The following is a 25,433-nucleotide window of genomic DNA, read 5'->3' as shown; positions in this document are numbered from 1 at the left end:
GATGACGTGACTGTGCCAGGCCGCTTCTTATTCGAGTCGCGTCGCGAATACGATGGTTTGTAGGCGAAATTCTCGAAATTGACGATCGGCGTGCCGCTTTTGGCAATTAGGAATCATGGATGCGTAGGTGGAGCTTTGTGACGACTTCCCTTCGTTAGAGTGGTACACAGTTTCCCTTTTAGATAGAAGAATCTGATGTGAATAATTCTTTAATTTTAGAATTTTTAGGTAATTCCAGTATGGTTGGCCCATAGTTTTTCACAATCAACTGAGTCAACTTATCTTCCGTATGGAAAAATTCATTACAGTTTCGGTGCATTGAAATGTTATTTTCAAATCGAGAACAGCGGAACAATTTTTAGCGGATCTTCGAGATTTATATCTAATTTGAATATGAATGATTCTATCTAGAATTTTTTAGACGATTCAGCTGATTGACATATCTACAGCTTCTGACGATTGAACCGCTTGAAAAATATAGAAAATTGAAGAAAGACAGGTTAAAATTGGACAAGGAAAATTTAGAGTAAATTTTACTCGACCGAACCGAAGACAATTAACCGGTCAACTATCCATAGGTCCATACCTGTTACAAGCTCGCTATTTTCCTGCGCTTTGGTCCTCGTTCGTGCGCAAAACCAAATTAACGGTTGAATAACTGTGTCTCTTTCTCTATCCATCTCTTTTCGTAACCATTCGAACGTTTAGATCCGCGAACCGTTCGAATGATTGATTACACGCCCGAGGATTGCTGACTTAAAAGATCATTAAAAGATCGATGGAAATCTGCGATGCAGCTGTGCAATGTAACACAAAAACACGCGCAAACACTGAGAAAATACGTCACGGTATATTCCAAATACACGTGCGCGTGTAACACGAAAATCTCAGCCAAGTTTGGCCTCGGGAAAGGTGCTGAATTACCAGAGGAAGATATGCAGAAAGTTTCTATTCTGCGTGCTGATACGGCCGATAACAATAGAAGCAGTTGTTTCTACTTTTGGATCTTTCTTCTACAATGCACCGGATCAAACCTTTTCACAGTTTATACGTAGCTTCATCCGATTAAACGAGATATAGCAGGTTTACGGACGATCGTAAATATTCCGACGATGTAGGAGATAATTTTATTGTAAATAAATAAAGAATTATTAAAATAATGATTAATACGAATTACTGTGGATGTTTGTCGTTGATAGAAATTCATAATTATATGAAAACAAGTAAAAAAGGAGGAATATGAATAGAGTTTTGTTTCATCTATGTATTTAATATTATAACGAAAATACTATACTCTGAATGTTTCATATACTTTTTAATATTCTGCGCATACCTTCAAATTTGTCGGAAATGCGTAAAAATCCTCAATCTAAATATTAGTGTTTCTTGAAATGCACGCTTTCAAGGTCATTGATTACAAAGCCACAAAGCAAAATAAGTAGAATGAAGAAAATAATTCCACGTCGAAGTGTAGCCAGGCACCAGCTGTGTAAAGGCGCGTGCATAGAGTGTGAAATGTGGAAGCGCATGTGTGTGCAAACCGCGTGGAGAAGGACAAGATCGTGCAAATATCATGATTATACTTACCATAGCATCCGTTAGACGCGCTCCACCTTTAAAGCAATCCATGCAGACCGCGTTAATTCACCCTCCTGTTTGAACCTTTTGATTGTTGGTCAATGCTATCGATCATTTTCTCGAGTATTGAATAATTGCACGATATTACGATGTTAAAAGAGAACGTGAAGAGAAAAAAGATCAAGCAAATGAACGAGGTCTTTCACGTTTCTCGACCGGATCCCAACAATATTTCTTCCTTCTTTTCTAATGGAAGAAAAGGAAAATGAAACTAAAGAAAGATCTCTGAATAAAAATTCAATAGACGGAGAAGTCTAGAGGGTGTCTAATTTACATAACAATTTGCACAGGGAATTAATTCGAGGAGGTTCTGTTGTCCCTTTACACGTGGGACCAGCAGTCGTGGAAACCGTATGAACGGAAGAAGCGCGGTTCGCGTTAAAAGGTGATTTCTCGCCGAGATAAAACGCCAGTGATTTGTTTTGTCTCCCTCTCCCTCTCTCTCTCTCTCTTTCTCTGTTTCTCTCTCTTCCGCCTCCATGATAACGGTGGAAATTAATCAAAGAGCAACGTTTACAAGCGATTACGATATAGCCAGTAGGATTTCATAAGCGAAAAGGAGAAAAAAGCATATGTAATGGAAACGAAAAAAAGAAAAAGCAGAAAAATCAGACATATACAGAGTGTTAAAAAAGATACGCGATATTCATGTGGTGTGAATTTGAATATCAAAGCAATGAAGAAAATTTATGTAGAAATAAATGACATTTAATATTCACCAATCTAATAATTTTACGCTAGAAATACATCGATAGCCATATAGAATGATAATGGATATCTTGAATTGTCTTGATGTCTAAAATCACACCACATAAATGTTACCTGCTTTTTTTAGCGCACTGTAGAAGAGCATTTTTTCACGCACTGATTACCGAGATACCTTTCCTGCTTTTTTTGTATACGATTCTTATCGCCTCTCGTTGAAACCGTGAGAGCTCTCACAGAGATTATCCCGCAATCAGCGAAGTTAGGAGTGGAGAATGGCGAGAGGAACGATCCTACAAGTCTTTCAGTAAAGAAAACACGGTGATGCGAACACGGCTTGATTTTACGCTGTTGGAAAAGCGATTTTGAATGAACTACCCCGGCCATTCGTGTGCGCTTGTTGTTTCTTATTTTCAGAAACAGACGATTCACAGCGAACAAGAGACGTCTTGTCTTTTCAAGATTAAAGGAAACGAAATAGAGTTTTTTCGCTCGTGATTCTTTCTTTAGTCGAACGAGATCCATCGGAGTTTCCTCCGTAAAGTAACAAGTTGAGCAGAAACGAAGGAAGTAGAATAGGATCTTAGTCGGACACAGAGAAACACAAGACGTTTCCGCGGCCAGAACCGGGAATGCGAGACGATACATATCGATGATTCGATAAACATCCGAGTTTCTATCTTTGAGCGGCGATATAACTTGGTTAACCGGCATGCACCGATGTTAAAATATCGAGCTTGTATCCCTGAAACGAGCTCAGAACAAAGGAATTTTACGATGGCGCTTAAAACTTTCCTCCCTTCCATTACGCTCGTAATATCTAACGGATGAGGATTAGGATAAGGAAAACACAATCTTTGTGCGGGACGGAATTCTAACTTCTCCAGATTGATAATAATCTAGTATTCGGAAATTTATCTGAGAGCAGAGTTACGATGTTAAATATTAAAAAGAAAACAAGTCCAGTATACAGGATGTTTCGGTAATCGTGAAATTCTGTCTTACAAGGAACTCGTTTCACAAATTGAAATGTAAGCAAAATCAGTAAATAAACGGAAATTTTATCTAAAGAGGCATAAAATTAATATCTACCGCTGATATGTACTTAGATAGCACAGAAACTGATAAGAAATCAATATTGGGTATGATATTAACGTTACTTGTAAACAGGGTGTGGCCTGTATCGAAATCTGTATTCGTCTACGACGTAGTTAAGTACAGGTATATTCAAAGAATATCCTTAACATTCGACCTTTTCGAAAATAAAGCCTCATGTAAGAATATTTTATTCTTTATTTTCCATTTATTTTTTAACTTTCATTTTCTAGAATCCTCGTCTTGATTGTACCTCGATTATTTGCACACCCTGTATAGTAAGATTTCCAACACACGAAACAACGCGAAACACAATCTTTTAGTTAAGAATAAGGAGGGAAAAGGTTCGATTAATTAAAGTTCGTGTACTTCAGGGACACGATTCATTACGCGAGGATCACGATCACAGCCTGGCCGAATATCTCGTAAGCATTCCCTCGTTTCCCGTAGTTCATAAATATTGAACGACTGCTGCTGCACACCCTCGAACAAGAACGTCGTTCGTTTAAATAATGGATGCTTGCCCGACGTTACGAAAGAGGGAAAGTCAAAGATACGAAGAAACGAGTGTCTCTCCTGTAAAAGAGTTCGGTTTCCGTGATGTTCGCGTGATGAATGCGAATTTCTGCGTCTAACGAATTAAGCCCAGCGTCTGGTTCTAATCGATCTACCTATTCAGAAATTATTTCGGGTCGTTCGACCTGGGATTCTTTTTCCGCTTACTTATCGCCCCTTGATCGAAAGTATCTTTTAGTATTTTCAGAGCTGTTATACGATCAAAATAATATTGTTAGTAACATTTTTCAAGCGAGCTTATTTGACGGAAAATTGTAAGATTATATTATATAGATTAAAGAAATCTATAACTTGTTAATTCATTAACATTGATATATAATAGTGATAATAATTTATATATATAATTACAATAATTACAGTATAATTATATATAAATTATATATAATAATTACAGTAACAATTACGATAATTTATTAATTATTTTGTAAAATAAAGATTGATCTGGATGCTTCTTTCGGACAATTAACTTCCAGGCTTTCGATACGTTTAAGCTACGCGTTCAATCGTGTCTGATCATTGACGTCTTGTTCCACTGGCGCTGAGCGAAATCTTTACGAATAAATATGATCTGAAGGATCGTTTTGAAACCGGTTTCGTGTTGTTGGATATAAACAGAACAGGAAAGAGGAAAGTACGAGGAGCAACAACTAGATATATATCGGACAAGAGTAAGATACTTTTAAGTTTAATTTATTCGATGTCTGGACGAGTAACAGCGCCCGCCGTGGAATATTTATCGAGTGTTTTCTATTTTCATATCAAACCTCGAGCGATATAGACTGACTCACAAAAAGTCTTTAAATACTTTCATAGGTGTATTATGTGTATTATAGAAAACATTTTGAGAGAAATTTCATTAGTACCGTAACGAAACATAATTATCATGATTATGTTGGCAAAAACATATATAGCAAACATAAAATCATTCACGATAGTGTTCGCACATCGTATTTGCGTTCCCTTTGCGACCGACTTCGTTCGTGGCGTATTTAGTCTCAAATTAGCATAGCTATGTCAATTGGGCGGATCCAAAAGTCGACGTGAAAAATGCTTGTCGTGCGGAATAAACGTACCCACTGTGGGGCCGATAAGCGTCATCAGGACGCCTTGAAACACGAGGAACTGCGTCGTGGAGATTTATCGTCGCCAGAATGTATCAGTGGCCTGCTGGTGTTTAATTACCATCCTTAATTAACGGTCGACGCGAGGAATTCACGGAAGATGAAACGACACTATGGGACACCCGGTCGCCTGAGTGAAATTTATTTCATCATTTCTCGTCGTTTTGAAAACATTTCTAATTACCATTCCTTTTTGTAGATTCTTTCCTTTCCTTCGTATTATTAATGTCATTGGGCTTAGAACAATTCGATAGTGTTCATTCCGAATTGTATAGCAAATACAATTATATTAAAAAAAATATACGTTTCACATGTTGCGACATTTCAGCGCATGATTCGCGGCTCGTAAAAGATTCATTAACAGCATTGCAACAGTATTTATATTCGCATTCGCAATAATTTGTAAAGTAGCACGGTGATTAAGGCTAGAAAAAGTAGAATGGATAATAAATAGCTCTGAGAAGATCAGGACACCGTGTCGTAAATTAATATATCGTTTATTTTTTGTGAGCGTTAATAATACACTTTTTTATTCGTGTAGCAAGGCAGATTTTAAACGAGAAAGAAAAATCCACTACGGCTCTGTCGGATTCCTCGTTGAGCATTAGTTACCAGCTACGTTATTCTGATCGCAACGCGCACGTCATTTGGCAACACGAGTGATACCGCGGTACTCGTACAACAATGTTATAAATTTACGTCACGAGGATTACATAAATATTTACGCGTTCCTTAGATTATCGGGACGTGTATAACGGTCTAATAATAATATCGATACGTTCTAATAACGGTTTACCTCGATTCCCCCATTAAAGAATCCAGTACCGGTTGCATATCGTGACTAGAAACGGCGAGAAACCATCGGAAGCTGCCAGCCAGCGTTCATTTTTATTTTCAACACAAACTTTCGTCAATGAACGCGCGCCGGAGCCATCGCTAAAATTAGAAACAATGTATTTCATGGCTGTCGATCGGCTGTCGGGCGCAAAGTATTTAAAAATCTTATCGTTTCGAAGAAGCCCTAATGGTAGCCAACCAGAGATATTTTCGTTCGTTTTATTTTCTAACGTTTATAGAACGTTTACAGTGACAGAAGACATGGCCATGTACGCGTGGCTGATCTTATAGACTCTCCTCTACGCATATAACGTACGGTATAGTTTAACGTTATATACAAGTCTCTCTCATGTTTGCCAGCGAACCGAGCTTCCGTGGTAACCTCTTATTACAAAATTCCCTATCTCACGAAGACACGAGAGCTCGAAATAACAATTCTCTCAAGCAATAACCAGCAAACGTCGTTCAACGCTTGCCAACAGAATTCTAAACAAAAGCTTCCCTTGTCTTTTATATCTTCCTTTACACCATTCTCGTTTCCGATCGTCCGTTCTTCGCGGTCAAAGAAACGCTGACGAAGTTTAAGACTTCGAACTCTGGGAGATCCATCAAAATTCCGGCTGTTTCAAAGAAAATCAAACAAAATACGATTAGCCGACTCGGTGCGAAGCAGCTAGATCGTGCGTTTGGCATATTCCTTCCACCTTGATCTCCCCACCAGCGGTCACTTCTACCCCCAGACCTGACCGTTTTAAGCTTCTTGATCGAGTTAAGGCACTCTCCAAACGCCATTCCATTTCTCTCGTGGCACGTGGCCGACGCATTTATTTATAAATACCAATGCTACCGCACACAGCTGTCCGTGATTGTACGCGTTTGTATAACTGGACTAGAACAACGTGTGTGTGTATGTGTGAAGATAATGCGTAAGCTCAGGATGTTCGATCTCTGTCGTATAAGAAGAAGAGGACCGGGTTGACTCGCTATCAATTCACGAACGCTCACGTTGCTAATAGAGTTCTTGAACCTACCACGCCCCGTCAATATATCGTGCGCGACTCTCACCAAGCTTTGACCTTCTATCGCGACTTCAAACGTACTCCCAAGAAAACTTTAAGGCAGGTCAAATATTCGTAGAATGTCATGAATGTCCCGTGTTCGAGCACCGTCGAGGAACAGCGCGAAGAAATTACGAGGAGTCCCCGCAAGGTATTTAGGAAGTATATATGAAAATGGTTCTATATTTGATAAGAGAAATCTCTAGCATTTTAAATAGGAACGGCTCGTTTGTCGGTCAGAGTCGATTATACTCGCGGAAGCGTTGATGTTGCAGCGACAAATGGCGAACGACCGATTGGTGTAAACACTTGTTGCGAATCGATTGTTCCGTGCCGCGCTCGTTAATCGCGTTCGCATAACGAATTTGACTCTTGAAATTCGAGTTTCGTTCCGCGATATTCGAGTTTCCAGCGGGATTTTGTAACATTCGATGCGACAGTGATCGTTCAATTTGTCTAGGTAAATCCTAATTTTTACAAATCATTCTATTTTCCATTGTAACGTACCGATGGAATTAACACAGTATACATTTAAATTATCCGTTAAGTAAATTACCATCAATATGGAGTAGATTTACCGTAATACATTAGGGATTGATAGTTTTAGCAATCAAAAGTGGACTCGCGTAATATTGTAATTAAACTATATCCTGTAAAAAATGAGTATACCGATACTTTCTAACGACGATGTATACCTAGAAATAGTCCCTCGTTAGGCAAAGCTCAATGCTCGCCAAACGACCCTCGAGATCCATCGAAGAGGAAACGATGACAGAAGAACAACGGATCCACCCGTCAGTTACAACCCCCGGAGGACTTAGCCGACTCACGATGCAATTAGCCATCGTCGCAGGAGGAGCTCGTTTGCGCGACGAAGTCGAGCCATTCATCGAGGACAGTTCGGCTGCCTCGTCCCGGTTCACAAAGAAGGGAACGATTCACGCGTGGATAACGAAAGCTCGTATCCGCTTTTTCTTCCTTTGTTCTGTGTAGTTTTTCTCTAGTGAGCGTGTCACAACCCTCCGATGCTCGCACGGCGTGCAAAGCCTCTCCCGTTTAACATCATAACGGCGGATTGCCTGTCGTTGATAAAACAGGCGTCACCTACTTTGTAAACTGCCGTCATTTCCGTTTTTCGAACGCCTTGCGTCACGGTTTGTTGCGTGCCCGTGCGAAAGTAATCGTCCACCCGAGGAGAGTATGTCCGTTACAGTTTTAGACGCGGCTCCTTTTTATGCGGACAATCTTCTATTTTTTTTTTCTCCGCCGCTTTACGCCTCCGCCTCCCTCGCATAATAGCTCACACGACTACACACGCGCTCTGTCGTCGTACTTAATTAATAGGTTTCAAATAGACTGACCTTCCTTCCGATACACGATTCACCGCGATAACGTCGGTAGATGGAAATAACCGAGATTCGATGGTCTAATTTTGCTTTTATTTGGCCGCTTCTCGATCGTCTAACGGCCACGAACCGCCAACGGTGAATAGTTTCGAATAAATACGGCCGTACGCGAGTCGAATGATTTAGCGCCGATCGAGGAAGCAGAACATATGGGACTATTTCCACTAATTCATCGTGCGAAATGTAGCGTAGAATTTTTGAAAAATTTTAACGATTATATAGAAATGGCAGCGATTTGAGGAAAAATGAATCAACCATAAACGTTACAAAAATATCAAATAATTGAGATATACGAAACAATTAATAACGAGCTATGTCCACCTTATTTATAGAAAATATCATTCAATTACATCAGGTCGGAGTAATTGTACAATTTGATATTTCTAAGAGCAAGTAAAACTAAAAGAGTAATCGAAGATACGAAAGTCAAGACTCGTTAGAATTCCATGAAAGCTTGAAACACGACCGCGAGAACGTATGAAGAAGCGAGGTCAGGTACAAAATCCGACCTGACAATCGGGGCTAGGTACGCTATAGCGTTGTGCGTTCAGGTATCATTCGAAAGAAACAAACAGATGAGAACGACAGGCTTGTGGGGTGGTTAGTGACGATCTGGTGGAGGCTGCGGACCGAAATACACTCGCATGGCCAATTCTTACTAGCACAGACGCGATTTTCATTGCACGTGCAACCAACCACCATCTTAGATGGTGGCCGCGCTATTTCAGGCGGGCCAGGCAGTGCCATGTAGCGAAACAGGATCGTACACCGACTTTTGTTTACCCGTAGACAACGAAATCTCTTCGAAGAATCTCGTTTTTATCATAATATCCATCACGATCGTGTAAATCGCTATCGATACATGGTCGAATATAATGTTCATCTGTTGGGCGAACTGGCATCAATTTTTAATAATTTTGAAGTTGAAAATAAAGAGAGCGAGGTTCGAAAATGGAAAAAAGACAGACCACTGGCGATCAATTTTTCAGCGGCGAAATTCACCGATGATTATTTTAGCGCGAGATACCCGGCCGTTCCCTATCATGCCTGTGTCGAATGAAAGTTTGCGTGGCTCGATGGCCGCGATACTTCATGCACGACGGATATAAGCCAGAAAGGGTCTTCACCCTCGTAATCTATACGGAACAGGTTGGAACTCTCCTGCTCGCATGAGGAAACCGAGTAAATAGAGAACACGCTCGTAGTTGGAACTGTTGGAAGTCGTTTGATAAATAGAAGAACGACCCCGTAGTAAACGTTTTTAGGGACAATCAACCGGCGAACACCGACGTGTGTTTTAACCTTACACGCGCCTACGCGGTCACGTGCTTTTCAGCGCCAATTAAATCGCAGGCAGTTTGCCTTCCATAGATATCGCGAAATATGGGGTAATGTTTGCGTAACAGAAATAACATTCCACCGCCAAAAGGATAAAATCAGAAGTTCTGTAATCGCGTGTATGAAGTTGCATTTATCGCGAACGAATTTTGTAAAATATAAACGTCGAAGCTTCTTCACATTAGAACTACCGGGATAATCCAAATGACCAATTGACCATCTTCTTGGGCAATGGACACATAAGATAGAATGGTAAATTGAATAAATTGCGTGGAAAGTTTTAGTTCTAGTTTTATAATATTAGCTACGTTTGAATTGATAATTATAATGGTTCTTAAGGAATTTCGATCTTCTTATATTAATAAAATAAAGAAAAATTTCATAATAATTCAAGTATTTATTTACCTATATATCCTAGAGACTCTTTTTTTCATAAAGCTTCTGAATTCGTGATTTTTGGTAGAAATTTTATAGATTTACAATGCCATACTTTTGAGAATTTGAATGATTCTTTTATGAAGAATATATATAAAGCTTGTCTTTTTTATTATAATTTTTACATTATATTTATTCGTAAATCTTGTACCAAGGTCGAACTACGGACGAAAAAACGACCTTATCCTTGAAGACCACGCGAGAACGAAACAAACTTAGCCTAATCGAAGAAAACGACACGGATAATACCTTAAACGAGAGAAGCTCGAGTCGAAACGACAAAGTGGAATAACGGAAAAGCACGAAATTCGACGCTGCTTGAGTTCCACGAAGTGGAGCAAGCGTGTTGCGAAGAGAGGCAAGGGAAAAGCAGACTCGACGGAAATTCAATAACCAGTAAAAGTTTCCGTAACGGAGAGAACGAACGAACAATCTTTCTTTCTCTTTCTGTCTCACCTGCGAAAGATACAGACGGCTAGTAGATGAAACATTGTGAAATTAGAACCTCGACAATAATTAATACAGGTCGTCGTTTAGAAATGACCAATCAATTAAATAGAATCTTCAATAATTAGTACTTTGTCCTTTTCTTTACAATTTCGTATTTTTATTACTTACTTGTATATTTGTATAATATTTCAGTTTAACGGTCAAAGCTTCTCACCATGTAAGTCATGACAGTCGTGTTTCCTAACAGCGTCAGTGAAATAAATGTTTTATACAGCTCACAGAATATGTACATAAAAGTTTTGTATGTTCAAACATTTTCGCGAATCGTAGGTGATCCACTAACTCAATCAAATTCAATTAAAAGAAATTTGTGATCTCTACCGTACTACTACGATAAATAATAGTTTTTCCACTCGTTCAACCGTATAAATATCACTTTTTCACGACGAATTCTTCTGCATCGTGAATATTGCAATATTCGCGTAAAAATCGTCGACAGAAGAGCGTTGACGGGACTTTTTGTCCCGAGGCGTTTCCAACAGACGAACAAGAGTTGACCCGAATAGCTGAAACGGTCCACGAAACGTCTCTCGTTGCTACGAGCGATTTTAATCTCGGTCCCGTTGGGATTTCGCAGGACCTGTGCTTAGGATAGGAATATAACGGAAGAAGGCAAGCTAATTTCCATAATTGTGTTAGAATTCGAAATGACGAATGGTCACGATGTTCCTCGGGATAGAGTAAACCTTCTTTGGATTTCCAACTGGGACAAAGGGTAACTAGCTGGAGACGAAGTACGTTTACCGGAGAAGTATAAATGAAATTTGATTAGGGTTGCTTAACGGTCTCTGAAAGTCTGTGAAGTTACAATTCGAATAGCGTAGTTGCGACGGTATTCCGATAAGATTACATGAATTGTTCCATGCAGTTTCGAGATTGATTTACGACAAATTGTCGCAGATACGCTCCTACTAGTGTTAAAATTCTTATATACAAATATTAGAACACTTCTTTGATTTTATATAAGATAAGAAATTGGTTCAAGGGAATGATCAATAATTAGTCAGAATCTTGCGTTTATATGAGATAATGATTTAGAACTTTTCGAAAAATCCATTGTAACTGATAATGCTATAGAGATTGATACTATAAAAGGCACAATAATGGACTAACAGTCTTATGTTCGCTTTCACAATTCCCTGGCCTTATTGAAAAAAAGTTAAACGAATTAGATATGAAAGTTAAAGAAAAGCTTGAAACTCATTATATGTACATGTGGAACTTCAAATATTTTTACCCACCGTATAGAAAATAATTACGAACGTGTAAACGAAGTAATCAGTTATAGATAATCTTATCTATACATTTGTATTGTACAGGATATATTTTTGCTATTCTTCGTTACGATAGGAAAGCACTTTAAATTTCTATAACTCTAAGTCATCTTACGTATCAACAAAACGACTTACGAAAAGACTGGTACACACCAAGAAAATCGGCAATTTTGAGGTATCTGCAAAGATTACTTCTAAAAATAAACTACTTTCTAAAATGGGAATATTATTATTCCTAGTAATATTTAACAAAAAGAATCGCATAAGCCAAAATTGTTCCAACCTTCTTTTAATAGTAAGAAATATATATGTACATAAACAATAATTTATTAGAAACTCTCAAAACTTAAGAATTATTGCCTAAATTTTAAAACGTCAAAAATTTCCCCATCGCTAAATAATCAAATTGTTAATAAGCAGATTGAGCATCTTTGTGCATTTCAAGGATATTAATAGAAATATAAATTTGTATAAACGTCCACAACATCTATTAATAGGTTCCTATTTCAGACTGTCTATCCTCACAAATAGAAATACAAATACGAACGTTTAAATACATGCAAACCTTTATATAGATTACATTTCCTTAATCGTATAATTCATAGAAATCAGAATCTCCATATCCATAAACTTCATCGAACTGTCCACTATAAATCGATTTCTCAAAAATATACTTTACCTAGCCGTGTCACGTTTTCATCAAACCTATAGCCAAATATTCACGCGTCTCTGATTATTTGAAGGAATTCTTCCGCTCCTAATTATTTTTCAAGATGCTCACTGAAAACTTCGCTGTTTCATGGAACGAAGAAAGAAATAAAAAGACAAGGCTCGAAGAGGTACGAGAAGAATTTAAACCGTGGAGAGGTGGGATTTTTCGTTCGTTCACCGACGGAACAGAACGAAACGGCAAGTGGTCGAATCGTGGGCGAAATTAATTAAAGGAGAAAAGAAGGAGGCACGGTTAGCCGCGATTTACGGTGGTGCAATTTCGTGGACCGGGCTCGCATCGGCAGCCGAAGCGTGTCGAGAAGCACGGCATGACCCACTTGCTTAAACGCTGGCGAAATAATATTCCGCTTGGGAAGGGGAGAGTCGTTTCCATATGTACAGTCGGCTGCAATAATGCCGTCCGCAGACTCCATTTTCCGAGTCCTCTCTCCTGACCCTGGTACTTTTCTGAAACGAGGCTGGCTGCCGCTCTGCAATCGATCAGCGGACGACCAGCTCCTCTCCTCGTAATGACCTTAGTAAATAGATAGATCGCGCGATAAATTGCGTCGTTAATTTTTTAATAGTCTTCAGCCTCCTGGCGATCGTGAGGATCGTCACGGACGATGATTACACCGCACGATCAACGAATTTGCGGCCTTACTACTGCAACTGAGCCGAGGTGTTTAATTATTAACGTTGATTATTATTTTCTTGTATTTAGGACTATTCTGGTTGATTGTTGCAATTAGAGCGCTGCCCTATATTAGAACAAAATGTTTCCTTTAAGTAAATTAATTTACAAAGAATTTATAAAAAATTAAATTTTTTCGTGTTGTAATTAACCGAAGATCTCTGTATAAGCAAATGCGGATTTTTTTTTCCTAAAACGAGATAAGTACAGGAGAAACTTTCCTATGAGAGTAGTGACATCTAGTGTCTTAATGATCAGATTCTACGGTAAAACCTCTCAGTAGATTCATACATACAAGCCAGTATTTTTTGTGTCAATTTCGCTTTTGTCCTAATCTAGAATCTCTTACTTTCAGTGTTTTAAGAAGATTATTAGAATACCATTGAAACAAAAATCCAGGCTACATTTCTTAAATTTGAAAAATTCTTAAACGTCCAAAAAGAAATACGACTTGATGAAAAAATAAAGTGAAAAAGAGAGAAATAAGTCAAAGAACGCCAAGGAATTATTGAGATAAAATTACGATAAAAAATGACTCATATAAGTAATGATTCATTCATACTCTCCGTAAACTTGAGAACTAACGGTAAGAAATACGATTGAATGATAATCATTAAGCTAGTTCTAACGAGGCTCGACAAAGTTTTTGTCTATCCCTGGTTTATTCTCCATTAAACCCTTCGTCCATGAATTTCTATGTTTCAATCTCAATCCTTAATTTGATCATTGAAAAAATCTTCTAATATTTTCGACTATTGTTCTTTATAAAGGCACCCGAAAAATATTTCCGCTATTAATAATCGATAAAAAAGAATTTTTCTCGCAGACCAAAATATTGAATTCTGTAACCATACGATCTACAAAGACAATTCGATCGAAACAAACTCAAAAGACAGGAAATTTAATTGAGGGTGTCTGTGCTTGAAAAAATAGTTTCCAAAAGTCGACGTCCAATAACTGAGAATCTAAAAACACGTACCTACTATCGGAGAAACGCATTGTTGCTGACTGTACGAATCGAATCCGCGGGAGGTTGCTTTGTAATCACGACTGGAATAAAGGGAGAGAAGCATCACTAACGTGCATCGTGGAACGACAAACGACATGCATCGTTCCCGTTGCAATCGCGGTACTTTGTTAATGCCCGACGAATACGGACGGAAGACTTTGATGATTATTGTTGGTCGAATAATGCAGGACTGTGCGAGGAACGGTGCAGAATGGAAACGCTTTCGAGTAGCTCGCTGCTACTTTGTTGATCATTGCGGCCTACTGAAAAGTGTTCATTGTCGTCGTTCTTTGTTTCTTTTCCTAGCGAAATACTTTTTCAGTGAATCGCGCGGAATTCGCGTGCTAACACAGTGGTCACGAAAGATAAAATAGACCGTAATGTAAATTCGTGAAAAAGTTTCTCAAACGTTGTAACACCGAAATGTTTCGCGCCATAGATGCATTGAATTATTTTCAAACATTTCCAATATCATAGATCCGCGATATCATTACCTGACTCTCTCTAGTTTAACCTATATACCTGTTCATTAAACTTCACGATCATACTTTCCCGACTCTATACATAGTCAACTTGAAACTTTCTGAAACACGGAATGCTTAAAAATTTTCTTACATATGTATGTATACACGTTACACAGATATATGCTGAAAACAATTTTTTCAAATCTTGAGTTATAATGGGTCTGTGGCTTTTATGAAAATTTATTTCCTCATCAACGAATTGAAATTTCTTATGGCCACATAAATATCCGCATAATGCTTATAATACTACAATATACAAATTCTTTCGTCAAGAAAAGAAAGAAAGCGTATAAGAGGCGTCGAATAGGGAAACTCGACAAAGATTGAAAATTCTTCCACGAAAGATCGCGTGGCCGTTAATGATAGCCTTCGTGCGATGATCATTCAGCCGGTGCTAGATCAGCGGTCTGCAGGCGGTCTGCGGTATCTCATCGGCGTGGAATTTAGATTTTCTTCGAATGAGGAATGCACCCACACGTTATCCGGAATAATTCCATCCCTGAGTCGCACACGTAACACGTTTGTTCTCGCCAGTCGCGCGCCACTACGTGACTCATGCGAGACATTTTGAAACGCGGTCACGTTTTGGCAAAAACAATGCACCTTATTACCAAGTGCAAGCGTTCCCGGGAATTCGTCACATCCGCCCGTATGTAGCATCGTTCCTGGAACGTGATTTCCAGGACCCTGTTTCTAACACGAACCGGTGAACCACAAAGTTTCGTCTTTACGGTGGGAATATGTAAATTCCGCGGCAAAAGCGGCTGTCGGTAGTTGATTGGACTTGGTATATTCCAGGAAAAGGAAATGGGATACGCTTTAAACGAATTTGCAAATGTAAGCATATGTATATTTATCAAAGGATGGTAAACAGAAAAATTTACTTGCGAGAAAAGATTTGAGTTCTTCCTATGGTTTTACGCTCACGTTAATATTTAAAATGTAAGTGAAACCCTTATGATAGTCTACTGAGACCTTTTATCAACCAAACGTAAGATACAGAAGCTTACGAATACGAGTAGTTCGTTTATAAGTCAAATCAAATAGTAGTTAATCTAGCGTAAGCAATTTTATTATTTACTTCGCCATGTGTGGTTACAAATTAAATCAAAAACGAAAGATAAAAAAAAGAAAAAATCTAAACATTGATAATATCGCAAGCTTAATTGAATGACTTATTGTATAATGTAATCGATAAGAGAACGCGATATAAGTGGAATTTTCAATAGACGGCGATTAAGAAAACCAAGTGATTAACGTTAGGCTAACTTTTCATAGGCACGTATCAAGGTCAGTGGTACCACGGCATGCGGCACGGCTATGGCGTGAGAGCGAGTGCTCCGTTTGGTTTGGCGAGTCATTACAAACCGTCAAAACACGTCAGGGCTTCCTTGACGTCTCTGAGGAGCGCGGACGATGGCGGGGCAGTGGCACCAACTCCAGAACCGACCGACAGAAGGGATCGTCGTGTTGGTGACAGTAGGGGTGGTTTCGTGTTAAAAGCTAGAAGCGACAATCCACCAGCAAGGAGAAAGAGTCTCACGGAGAAATCCTTGAAGAAGGGCATTCTTTCGGTAAGGCGTAATTTTAATCCTATCAAAATTCGAGGAAGATAGTGAGGTTTGAGACAGGTTGGTTTAAAAGATAATTACAATTTCAGGGACTGAAGATTCGAAAGCAAAGAAGTACAGGTGATCTAGAGAAACATGGTACTGGAGGTAGTATTAGGAGTAATGCTAGCTCAGCATCGTGGATGTCGACAGAAAGCTCGCAGAGTCAGGCTTCAGCATCTGTTCATACGGACAGCAATGCGTCCTTCGTCATCGAGGTGAGATTCGTTGTGATATTTTGGCGAATAGTAGTACGAAAGAAGTTGAAACGGCTGAATAGTTTTCTAATATAATTTTCCTTGTATAAGAACAATATTTCATTTTCAGGATGAACAAATGGACGCCTCGGTAACCGAGACGTACCTCGGCGAGTGGAAGAACGACAAGAGGACAGGCTTCGGTATATCGGAGCGTAGCGATGGCTTGCGATACGAGGGTGAATGGTTCAATAATCGAAAGTACGGATACGGTGTGACAACGTTCCGCGATGGCACCAAGGAAGAAGGCAAATACAAGAACAACGTGTTGATCACCAGCCAGAAGAAGAAGCATCTGTTCCTTATCAGATCGGCCAAGTTCCGTGAGAGGATAGAGGCTGCGGTGAATGCGGCTCAAAGGGCGAGCAAGATCGCTCTTCAGAAGGCGGATATAGCGATCTCGAGAACAGCCACTGCGCGAGGAAGAGCCGAGTTGGCGGATGCAGCTGCCGAGCAAGCGAGAGAAGATTCGGAACTGGCTCAGCAGACGGCGAAGCAATTTGCGCCGGACTTCCGACAACCTGGACTCGAGAGATTACGTAACAGGGAGATACCGAAGTACGTGCCACCACCTCAGGACAGTATTCCAGCGAAGAGTATTCTTCACAAGGGCGGCAGCGTGGATCAACCGAGTTCTACGCCTATGAAGAACCAGACCTCGGAAACAACGTCAGGAACAACTACGTCAGCGACAACCACGGCAAGTAACGTGATGCAGTCGATCAGGAGAGCCAGCATGAAGCCGCAGAGCCAATTGTCGCAAAATCAACTGCTGAGCAATCAATTGCCACAAAATCAGCTACCGCAAAATCAGTTACCGCAGAATCAGCTATCGCAGAGCGAGCTAGCGAATCAGGTGACCCCAGCTCAACTGGTGAACCAGCTACCTCTGAATCAATTGAACCAGACTACCTTGAGCGGTCAAAATCTTTATCAAACGCAGTACCCTCAGTCGATGGCTCAGAATCCTATTCAACAGTATCCTAACAGTATACCGAATCAGTATCAGCCAATGAGTCAGTTCCAGGGAGGGCAATACGCTCCGCAGAATCAGTACCCTGTTCAAGGTAGTCCCTATAATCAGCCTCAATATCAACCTATGAATCCACCTCAGGGCGATCAGTATTTGTATCAACAACAGCAGCAAGTTGGACCACACGGGTATCAGAATATGCAAGGTTATCCTAGTCAGCAGGTAATAACACATTAAGTAAATTGCTAGATCTCCTTTTCGATTAAACTGTGTAGGTTATATAATTTTGTGCATATATATCAATCCTGTTCAATTTCTTTTTAGACGTTACCGAATCAATATGGGCTAAGTCAAATGAATCAATACAACTCCCAGCAAATATATGGGGAATCGCAACAGCAGCAATTACCATCCCAATCACAAACCCAAATTCCACAACAATACGAGCCTGATGGCGACGCAAAACGACCACCGAGTTCTACGAGTATACGAAGAAACAGCAGGGTTTTATCTCCCCAGGATCGACCCAATACCATTGGGCAAACGCTGAACGACAGGTCTCTGAGCTCATTGTTTACGCGAATAAATTAATACAACAAATTCGATTAACGCTAGAAGTATCAAACTCATCACATTGACGGAGTTAACATTTTTTTAATACACGGATAGTACGATTGTTGGAACATCCTGTATATAACTATTTACTGTAATCATGCCATTTTAATAATAATTAGATAGTACACATTATTGATAATTCTAGCGTTAAGGATCTGTTTTATACTCGTCTTATCACAAAGGATATTTTCTTAATTATATCGGTTCTGATCTATCATTTTACAGGCTAGATCATTATAAGAGGCCGCCCAGTCGTGATAGTTCCGTAGATCGATACGCCAGAGCGCATTCCCGATTGACTGGATCGAGACAGCCGTCTGTCGATAAATCCGTCACGAATCCATCCCTAGACATGCTCGACAGGTGCCTTGCAATTTGTCTGTTTTTTAGTTACAATATTCCCAAAACTTATTCTCTTCATTTATTTATATACATATTTATTATTTTCATTTTACGCCAAATGAAGTAAAATGAAGTAAACAATTTAACAATTTGTTATCCATTACGTTTACAATTAAACACTGATCAATAATAATGGAAACTAACATTCCCAAAATATTAAATCCCATTCATTCAATTTCATTCGTCAATATTTCATGTCGCTTATCTGCTTATTCGATATTTCAATTTTTACGATATTAATTAAAAAATGTAACAAATTTTAATCTACCATTGTAATTATGGATTAAATTGTACATTACTCATTTACAATCAAAAGTGGACTAGTAACAACAAAAGTATTAATGAAGAAATTTTAACGCTTCGATCTGCAAATATAGATCTATGAGAGCACCGAGCGCGATTCGGTCGGGCACACCATTAAACGGATCCGTGGTGGGAAGCGGTGCCGCAACGCCGACGTACGCTGCCTCGACTTCCGGTCAATTCGAGGGCGCCCTCCTGAAGAATCGTAACCTTGGACAAGATATTCTGCCGAGTCCAGGACAGCCTAAACGTACAGAAAGCCTCTACGTCGCTCCCGGACGCGGTTCGACCGCATCCGGTGGCGGAGGCGGTGGCGGAGGCGGCATTTCGAAGGTGAGTCTTCTTTCTTTCGTACTTACCATCCACCACATAGATATTACATTCGCATATTCTTATGTCTCTTTACTTGTCACGCGACATCGATGTCCTTGCACTTGCGTCACGAGACCTCGAAAAGGAGCTGCGAGCTTTTTGGATCTGAACTTCACACGCTAATTTATTCCTTTGTTTCTTTACTTCTGTGTAATATATTCTGTTTAATTCCTTATTCGAATTGAAATTTGGGATACGTGATAAAAAAAGAATTTTGTATTTCTTCGAAGTATATTTACATTAAATTCTAACGTTTTATTGTATAATTTTTAATCTAAATATATGAATTACGTTATTTTCTTCGTTTGTGGTTGTTCAAATTAAGATATATGAAGTAATCCTTTTACATATCTTCTCGGATATGGTGTCTCGTTATATATAATTCAATGATCCGGAATACGTTTCACGTGTTGTCCGCATCCTTCCGAGTATCATGAATGTTAAATCAAGGAAGATCCATATAGATTCGCTACTCCTTTTTTCATAGGCTTTCCCTTTAGTGTATTATTTAGGCCTTTGTCACGAGTCTATCCACCGAAATTCCCCGGGGATTATATTTCTTCGACAAACGTTCGAGGAAGTTCCTTTCGGGAAAGCCGCGACGCGGAAAAAAAGGAAAATTTGTAAAAAGTTCGGGAAATAATTTCAACGTATTAAAATCGGTTTCGTTTTAAAAGTACGCTCGACCGCAACGATTTTTCGACGAAACGCAACGAGACGCTTTTCCAAGAGTGTCGTTCAAAAATACCACCGGATGTTAAACAAGATAACAATCGTTCGCTGTTACTCGTTCATTCACGCTTCCCGCGAGAACATTAAGAATTTATAGCTAACTATCTCGCAACGAGAGAGAAAGAGAGAGAGAGAGAGTTTTCTCATGAAAGGAAATACCTTCGGGACGACGTAATCGTTTAGATGAGCCTCTAGAACGAGAACAAGTAAAAGGAACCAGAGTAGAATTTCGCTAGCCTCGTAGCACGATTTCATATCGAGTTCTCCGATTTATTAAAGTCTATTACTTCTCTTCTATAACGTCATTGCACTTTCGATTCTTACTTTTCAATTTTATATATACCATTATAATATATTCACTTTGCCTGCTCATTAGACGCATCGTACGATCTTTCTCTGCTCAATCTCTAGCGACCGTAATGATCGTATCCTTCTTTCTTTTCTCGCATCTCAATTCCCGCTCTATAGTTTACATATAGCCATTAGTTAGCGAACGTAATTGAAATAAGCACTCCGAATTTTTTTACTTCTCTCCACGATCAAACTACTCGTTCGTCTCGTTAATCAACTTTCTCTACCACGAACCGAACAACGATTTCTATACATATAGTTGGAGAAAATGGTTCGAAGCAACGGTCGCCATTTTTATACGAACGTCAAACATTAACGTTCATCAATAGCTTTTACTCTTCGACCTTAACGCTTTTTAATTCGCCTTTGTATAATTCACCTTTGTATAATTCACCTAAAGATTATCTCCTCCCTCGAGCCAGAGTACATTAATTCACGATTATTAATCACGACCTTAACCCCGAATAACACACCCATGGATTTGTCCATCCTCGCCCAGGTGACGGGTCTCTTTATCTGTACCTTTTCTTCTCTGTCGATTTGTTTGTCTGTGTAACTGTGTGGCATTTTGTGCTGTGTTCTGTGCATGCCATCCCAGGACGCAGGCCGGACGGTCCCCGCCTTCGCCGCAACGTCGAAGGGCCGCGCAACCCTATGAGTATAAGTATTATAAATAAAATATGTACACACACACACACTGCGATAGAACCAAACGCGAGCCGCGTCGCGTTTTATAACGAATGAGTCGAGACCAGTTTAAAAAGGGGCGGCTTCGTGACTAGATCCTGGATTCCTGATGAGAACAAGCGAGAGGGGGCTGCTCGAGGGCAGAAAAGGGAGGTGGGTCTGCCTCCTCCGATTCTATCGGAGAGAAAGTGTGGCCTGCGACAAATGATTATGTAACGAAGAATTAATTTAAGGGTTAAGATCAAGATATACCGATGGATCGTTTTTACGATTACCCTTACACGGTCCACGAATAATTCGTAGCCTGTATGTTGTTCAGTGTGATACTGTGTTTAGTGTTCGTTATAGAATGTAATGTTATCCGTAGGGCGTATAACACGTTGTGTTCTAACTTATGGCCACATAACAACAGCTAGTGTGACTAAAATACATGCTTCTTCACGGAAAAACGAAGCTAATATCAAGGGCAAAGAACTTTGCAGAATCTTTGCTTAAGAATCTAGGGTCTATTCACGACAAGAACCGCGCGCAACCAACAATTTCTCGAGCTTCAACAGTGCAACAATGTTTAAATACATTCCAACCTCCATCAACCAATAATTATTACTACCCAAGTACATTCCAAAGTATCATACGTTCCAAAATGCGTGTTTCACGCGATTGCTCGTTGTTGGACGAATAATCATTGAATTTTGTTAACGTGGTCTAGAGGAGAATGGCCTAGCCGCTTCTCTAAACTCTAAGGCTTTCGCTCAGTCGTATCGCCAACGTTTTGATCGATCAAACACATTCGCTGGATGTTTGAACGGACTCGACTCGTTTGGTGCACGTGGTATTGTACATGGTTTAGCGAACGGGTATCTTACAGTTTACACGGGCATCCTGAGCGACGTGTTAACGGGAACAGAGACCGGAACCGTTGTTTGGTATGCGTCGAAAAAGAAAATATTTTCAGACCGACCATTTAGTCTCAACGATCGCGTGTGTGCCAGACAGGGGCATTAGGGTAAGGTTATAGCAAGAACGATTCTGGATGTTCTCCTTTGAACGATAAAATACTGTTAGGGGATAACATATAATCGGGAAGTATCCTTATGCAACGAGGATCGTTATGAAACATAAAAAAGGTCGACACAGAAAAACGTTGATGTAAGAAATTACAAACATAAAAATAATCCACCGTCGGTTTGTTCTACCGAATAACTCGAAGTAAACAGTCTATCATGAAAACAAAGTTGTCGTGAGTCACTGATGACTACGCCATGGGTTGAACGTATTTCTTTGTCATAAAAGACCTTGGTGCAAATTGAAAGGTGTTTGCTGTACAAAAATTCTATTTGTATAACTTCTTTTGCGCATAAGTCATCACCGTGCTATATGGTCGCTCTTCATAGCCTTACCCTAACACTGGCAAATCTTGAAATTCTCAAGGTGTGAATTAGCAAAGAACTCGTACCTGGTCGTAGATTGTTACTAGCTATTATGTAGGTAATTCGCATCCGTGATTGACAGCCACTTAACCCTTTCAACCTCTGGTACATAACAATTTCTTTTCTTTCGTTTTTTTATGATTTCGGTTAAAGGATGTAAGATTTGTAAGAGGTGAAAGAAGCTCAAAAGCTGAACGCACAGATAAAAAGGTTCCTTCTTGGATTCGGTGTAAAATAGTATTATCGAGGCTGAAAGGGTTAAATCGAATTTGGGCATTGAACGAAGCGGACAACGTTCTTTCCGCCTTCTCGTCAGAGACAGAAGTTATTTTTCTATGAGAAGCACAATAGATGTAGTAGAATGGATGAACGAATATTTGCGAGAGTTCTGTCAGGCGATGCAGACGAGCTGTGCTCGATTTGTCGATATTGCGATTCGTTCGACTACATAGCTTGTACGGAAGAGCAACAAGATGATGAAAATTTGTCGAAAATCGAGGTGCTTAGTAGATTGTTCGTTCCGACGTGGAAATTCTAGCCAAAAAAAAAAGTGAAAAGAAAAACGCAATATCGAACAATAGTACAGAAGTACAGACCCGGATGCAAAGATATTTACGCCGTTAACGTTTCCAAAAAGGAAAACAGAAAAAAAGACTCGTTTTAATTCCACACACTTTCGTTCGAGTGATCGAACGAAAGCCAAACTACTCGACCGATAATTCAAAACACAACCGTTTAATTAATTCTCTTCCTTTTTTTTTCTTTCAATCTATTTCAATCGTTTTTCCTTTCTTTCTCATTAAATCCAAACATCGAATACTTTTCCACTGAATGATCGATTGATCGCGATTGAATGTCGAACGATCGAAAACCGAGCATGCACTTACACACGCACGCAAATGATTTCAACTCATTCAACATGGTGTTACGTCCATTAAATAAGCAAAGTAACGTGTATGATGTTACGTCCATTAATTAAGCAATTCAAGGAATTCGAAAGGTAAGGTTCGCGCGGTGTGGAGGCGGGGACCGGTTTTTTTACAATTCTTTCATTCTACTTGACCGTGCGTTTCTTTTCCTTTTAACAAGCTTCGTACCTCTTTCTCGATTCCTCTCTGTCTCAACAAGACCCTATGTACTTCCTGCCTCGAATTCTACGATCTGTCTTTCATCCGTCATTGTCGGATGTTAATTGTACTGTCTCGAATGCATTCCCCGACCCTTACCGACGAAAGTTACAGTCCCCCTTGTTCCACGTTTCACGTTTACTTGGCGACGATTACCAGAAAAAAATATTTTTTTACCCTCCACCTCCACGCCGCTTGTTTTCTCCTATTTTTTGATCAGAAACATTATTTTTCTAACGCATGCTTCTATGACGTAGCGTCACTCTGTAAAGTTTATGATATATTGTACTAGTTCTACAAGATGGGATATATATACACATATATATATATACATACACATATACACACATGTTATATATACATATATATTTCGTAGATATAAGTAAGAGAAAATATGTAGTGTGAAATAATTATTTAGGTAATAAATACTGTACGAATGGAAGACGATGATAACCCTTTCGAGATCGTAGGATTACCGACGGACGAAAGGAGAGATATTTTAGTGGAAATTGTGTAATAACTGTTCTTAAATTTCCTCTTTAAGACGTAAAATGGAACTTGTGTCTAAAGAAAATCAAGTTTGGTGATATAATGGGAGATTCTGAGAAAGAGAGATATTTTGAAGATTTAACTCTTTGACAGTATAATGTTATAAAATAACAAAGAATTCAGAATGAACGGTTTAGAAAAGAATTATTTCTTTATTGTGAAGATTTCTTGCATTTTTGGTATTAAATACAAACAAAAACGTAACTTCAACTTTTCCTGGGAAATAAATATTGATAATTAACTAAATATAAATAACTATTAACCAATATCGATAATTACTTAATGAATGAAATTTATATCACTTACTATATTTGATACCAAAGTCTTTCTCCTGTTAAATTTTAAAAGGATTAATATTTACATTGACCATGTATTTGTTCCTTTTAAGTTACTTTCTAAGTTACTAATAATAAATAACTTTCTAAGTTACTATTCTAAAATATCTCGAACGGGTTGATCTTTGTTACTCAACAGGCACAAATGTCGGTACCAAATGTGCATTATGAATACGTAAATTTAATTCTCGACGTACCTCTGAACACACATACTATTCCTCTCGTCGAATTAGAACGACGCAAGGAAGTATAATTTTGTGCATTAGGTACGACCCTAAAAACATTAACGCGTATATGTATACACGCACACGAACACAAACACACGCGTAATAAATATATCAGGATTCTCTATTTTATTCACGGTTTTTCACAGTACAATTACGAAACGCTTTTTGTGCGCCACGTTGAATTCCTTAAAAGTACGACGCTAGCCTACGACGAACGAAAGAATAAAACAATACTTTTTGATGACGTTTAAAGCTTACTTATTTCGATAAAATATAACCACCGATAACAAACATTGAATTTTAAATGCGTCACGTTGCTCAAGGTTGTACACACTCGAAGTAATTAAGAATTTCTACGAAAATTTCTAACCCTTTCTATACGCGAACGAGATCAATGGCAAGTTTTTTACATGGAAAAAGATGGAAACTCGTTGAAGGCTTATTTCGAACGAAACTTTTTTACGAGAATATCTCCATTCAACGTGGTTGCAATTGTACCTCAACAATGGTCGTGCCTAAAGAAACGAAAACT

General features: G+C 39.1%; 2 protein-coding genes across 2 annotated transcripts in view; one reads left to right on the top strand and one right to left on the bottom strand.

The window, feature by feature from the left end:
• The window catches only part of LOC138178136 (cytochrome b5), a 46,155-nt gene extending 24,978 nt beyond the window's left edge, over positions 1-21,177 (bottom strand). Inside the window, exon 1 of the mRNA XM_069109641.1 lies at positions 21,069-21,177. Within this exon, the coding sequence (XP_068965742.1) occupies positions 21,069-21,139 (71 nt within the window). The 5' untranslated portion in view covers positions 21,140-21,177. The remainder of the gene's footprint in view (positions 1-21,068) is intronic.
• The window catches only part of LOC138178135 (junctophilin-1), a 44,636-nt gene extending 19,892 nt beyond the window's left edge, over positions 1-24,744 (top strand). The window contains 6 exon segments of the mRNA XM_069109638.1: positions 16,210-16,505; positions 16,592-16,759; positions 16,869-18,328; positions 18,612-18,749; positions 19,166-19,424; positions 21,145-24,744. Of these exon segments, the coding sequence (XP_068965739.1) occupies positions 16,210-16,505; positions 16,592-16,759; positions 16,869-18,328; positions 18,612-18,749; positions 19,166-19,424; positions 21,145-21,204 (2,381 nt within the window). The 3' untranslated portion in view covers positions 21,205-24,744.
• Positions 24,745-25,433: the final 689 nt, after the last annotated feature.

This window comes from Bombus flavifrons, chromosome 3 (assembly GCF_040668555.2).
Source record: "Bombus flavifrons isolate JBK064 chromosome 3, iyBomFlav1_principal, whole genome shotgun sequence".
NCBI classification, from domain to species: domain Eukaryota; kingdom Metazoa; phylum Arthropoda; class Insecta; order Hymenoptera; family Apidae; genus Bombus; species Bombus flavifrons.
Note: the sequence above shows the minus strand (reverse complement) of the source record. Positions and strands in the feature narration are given on the sequence as shown.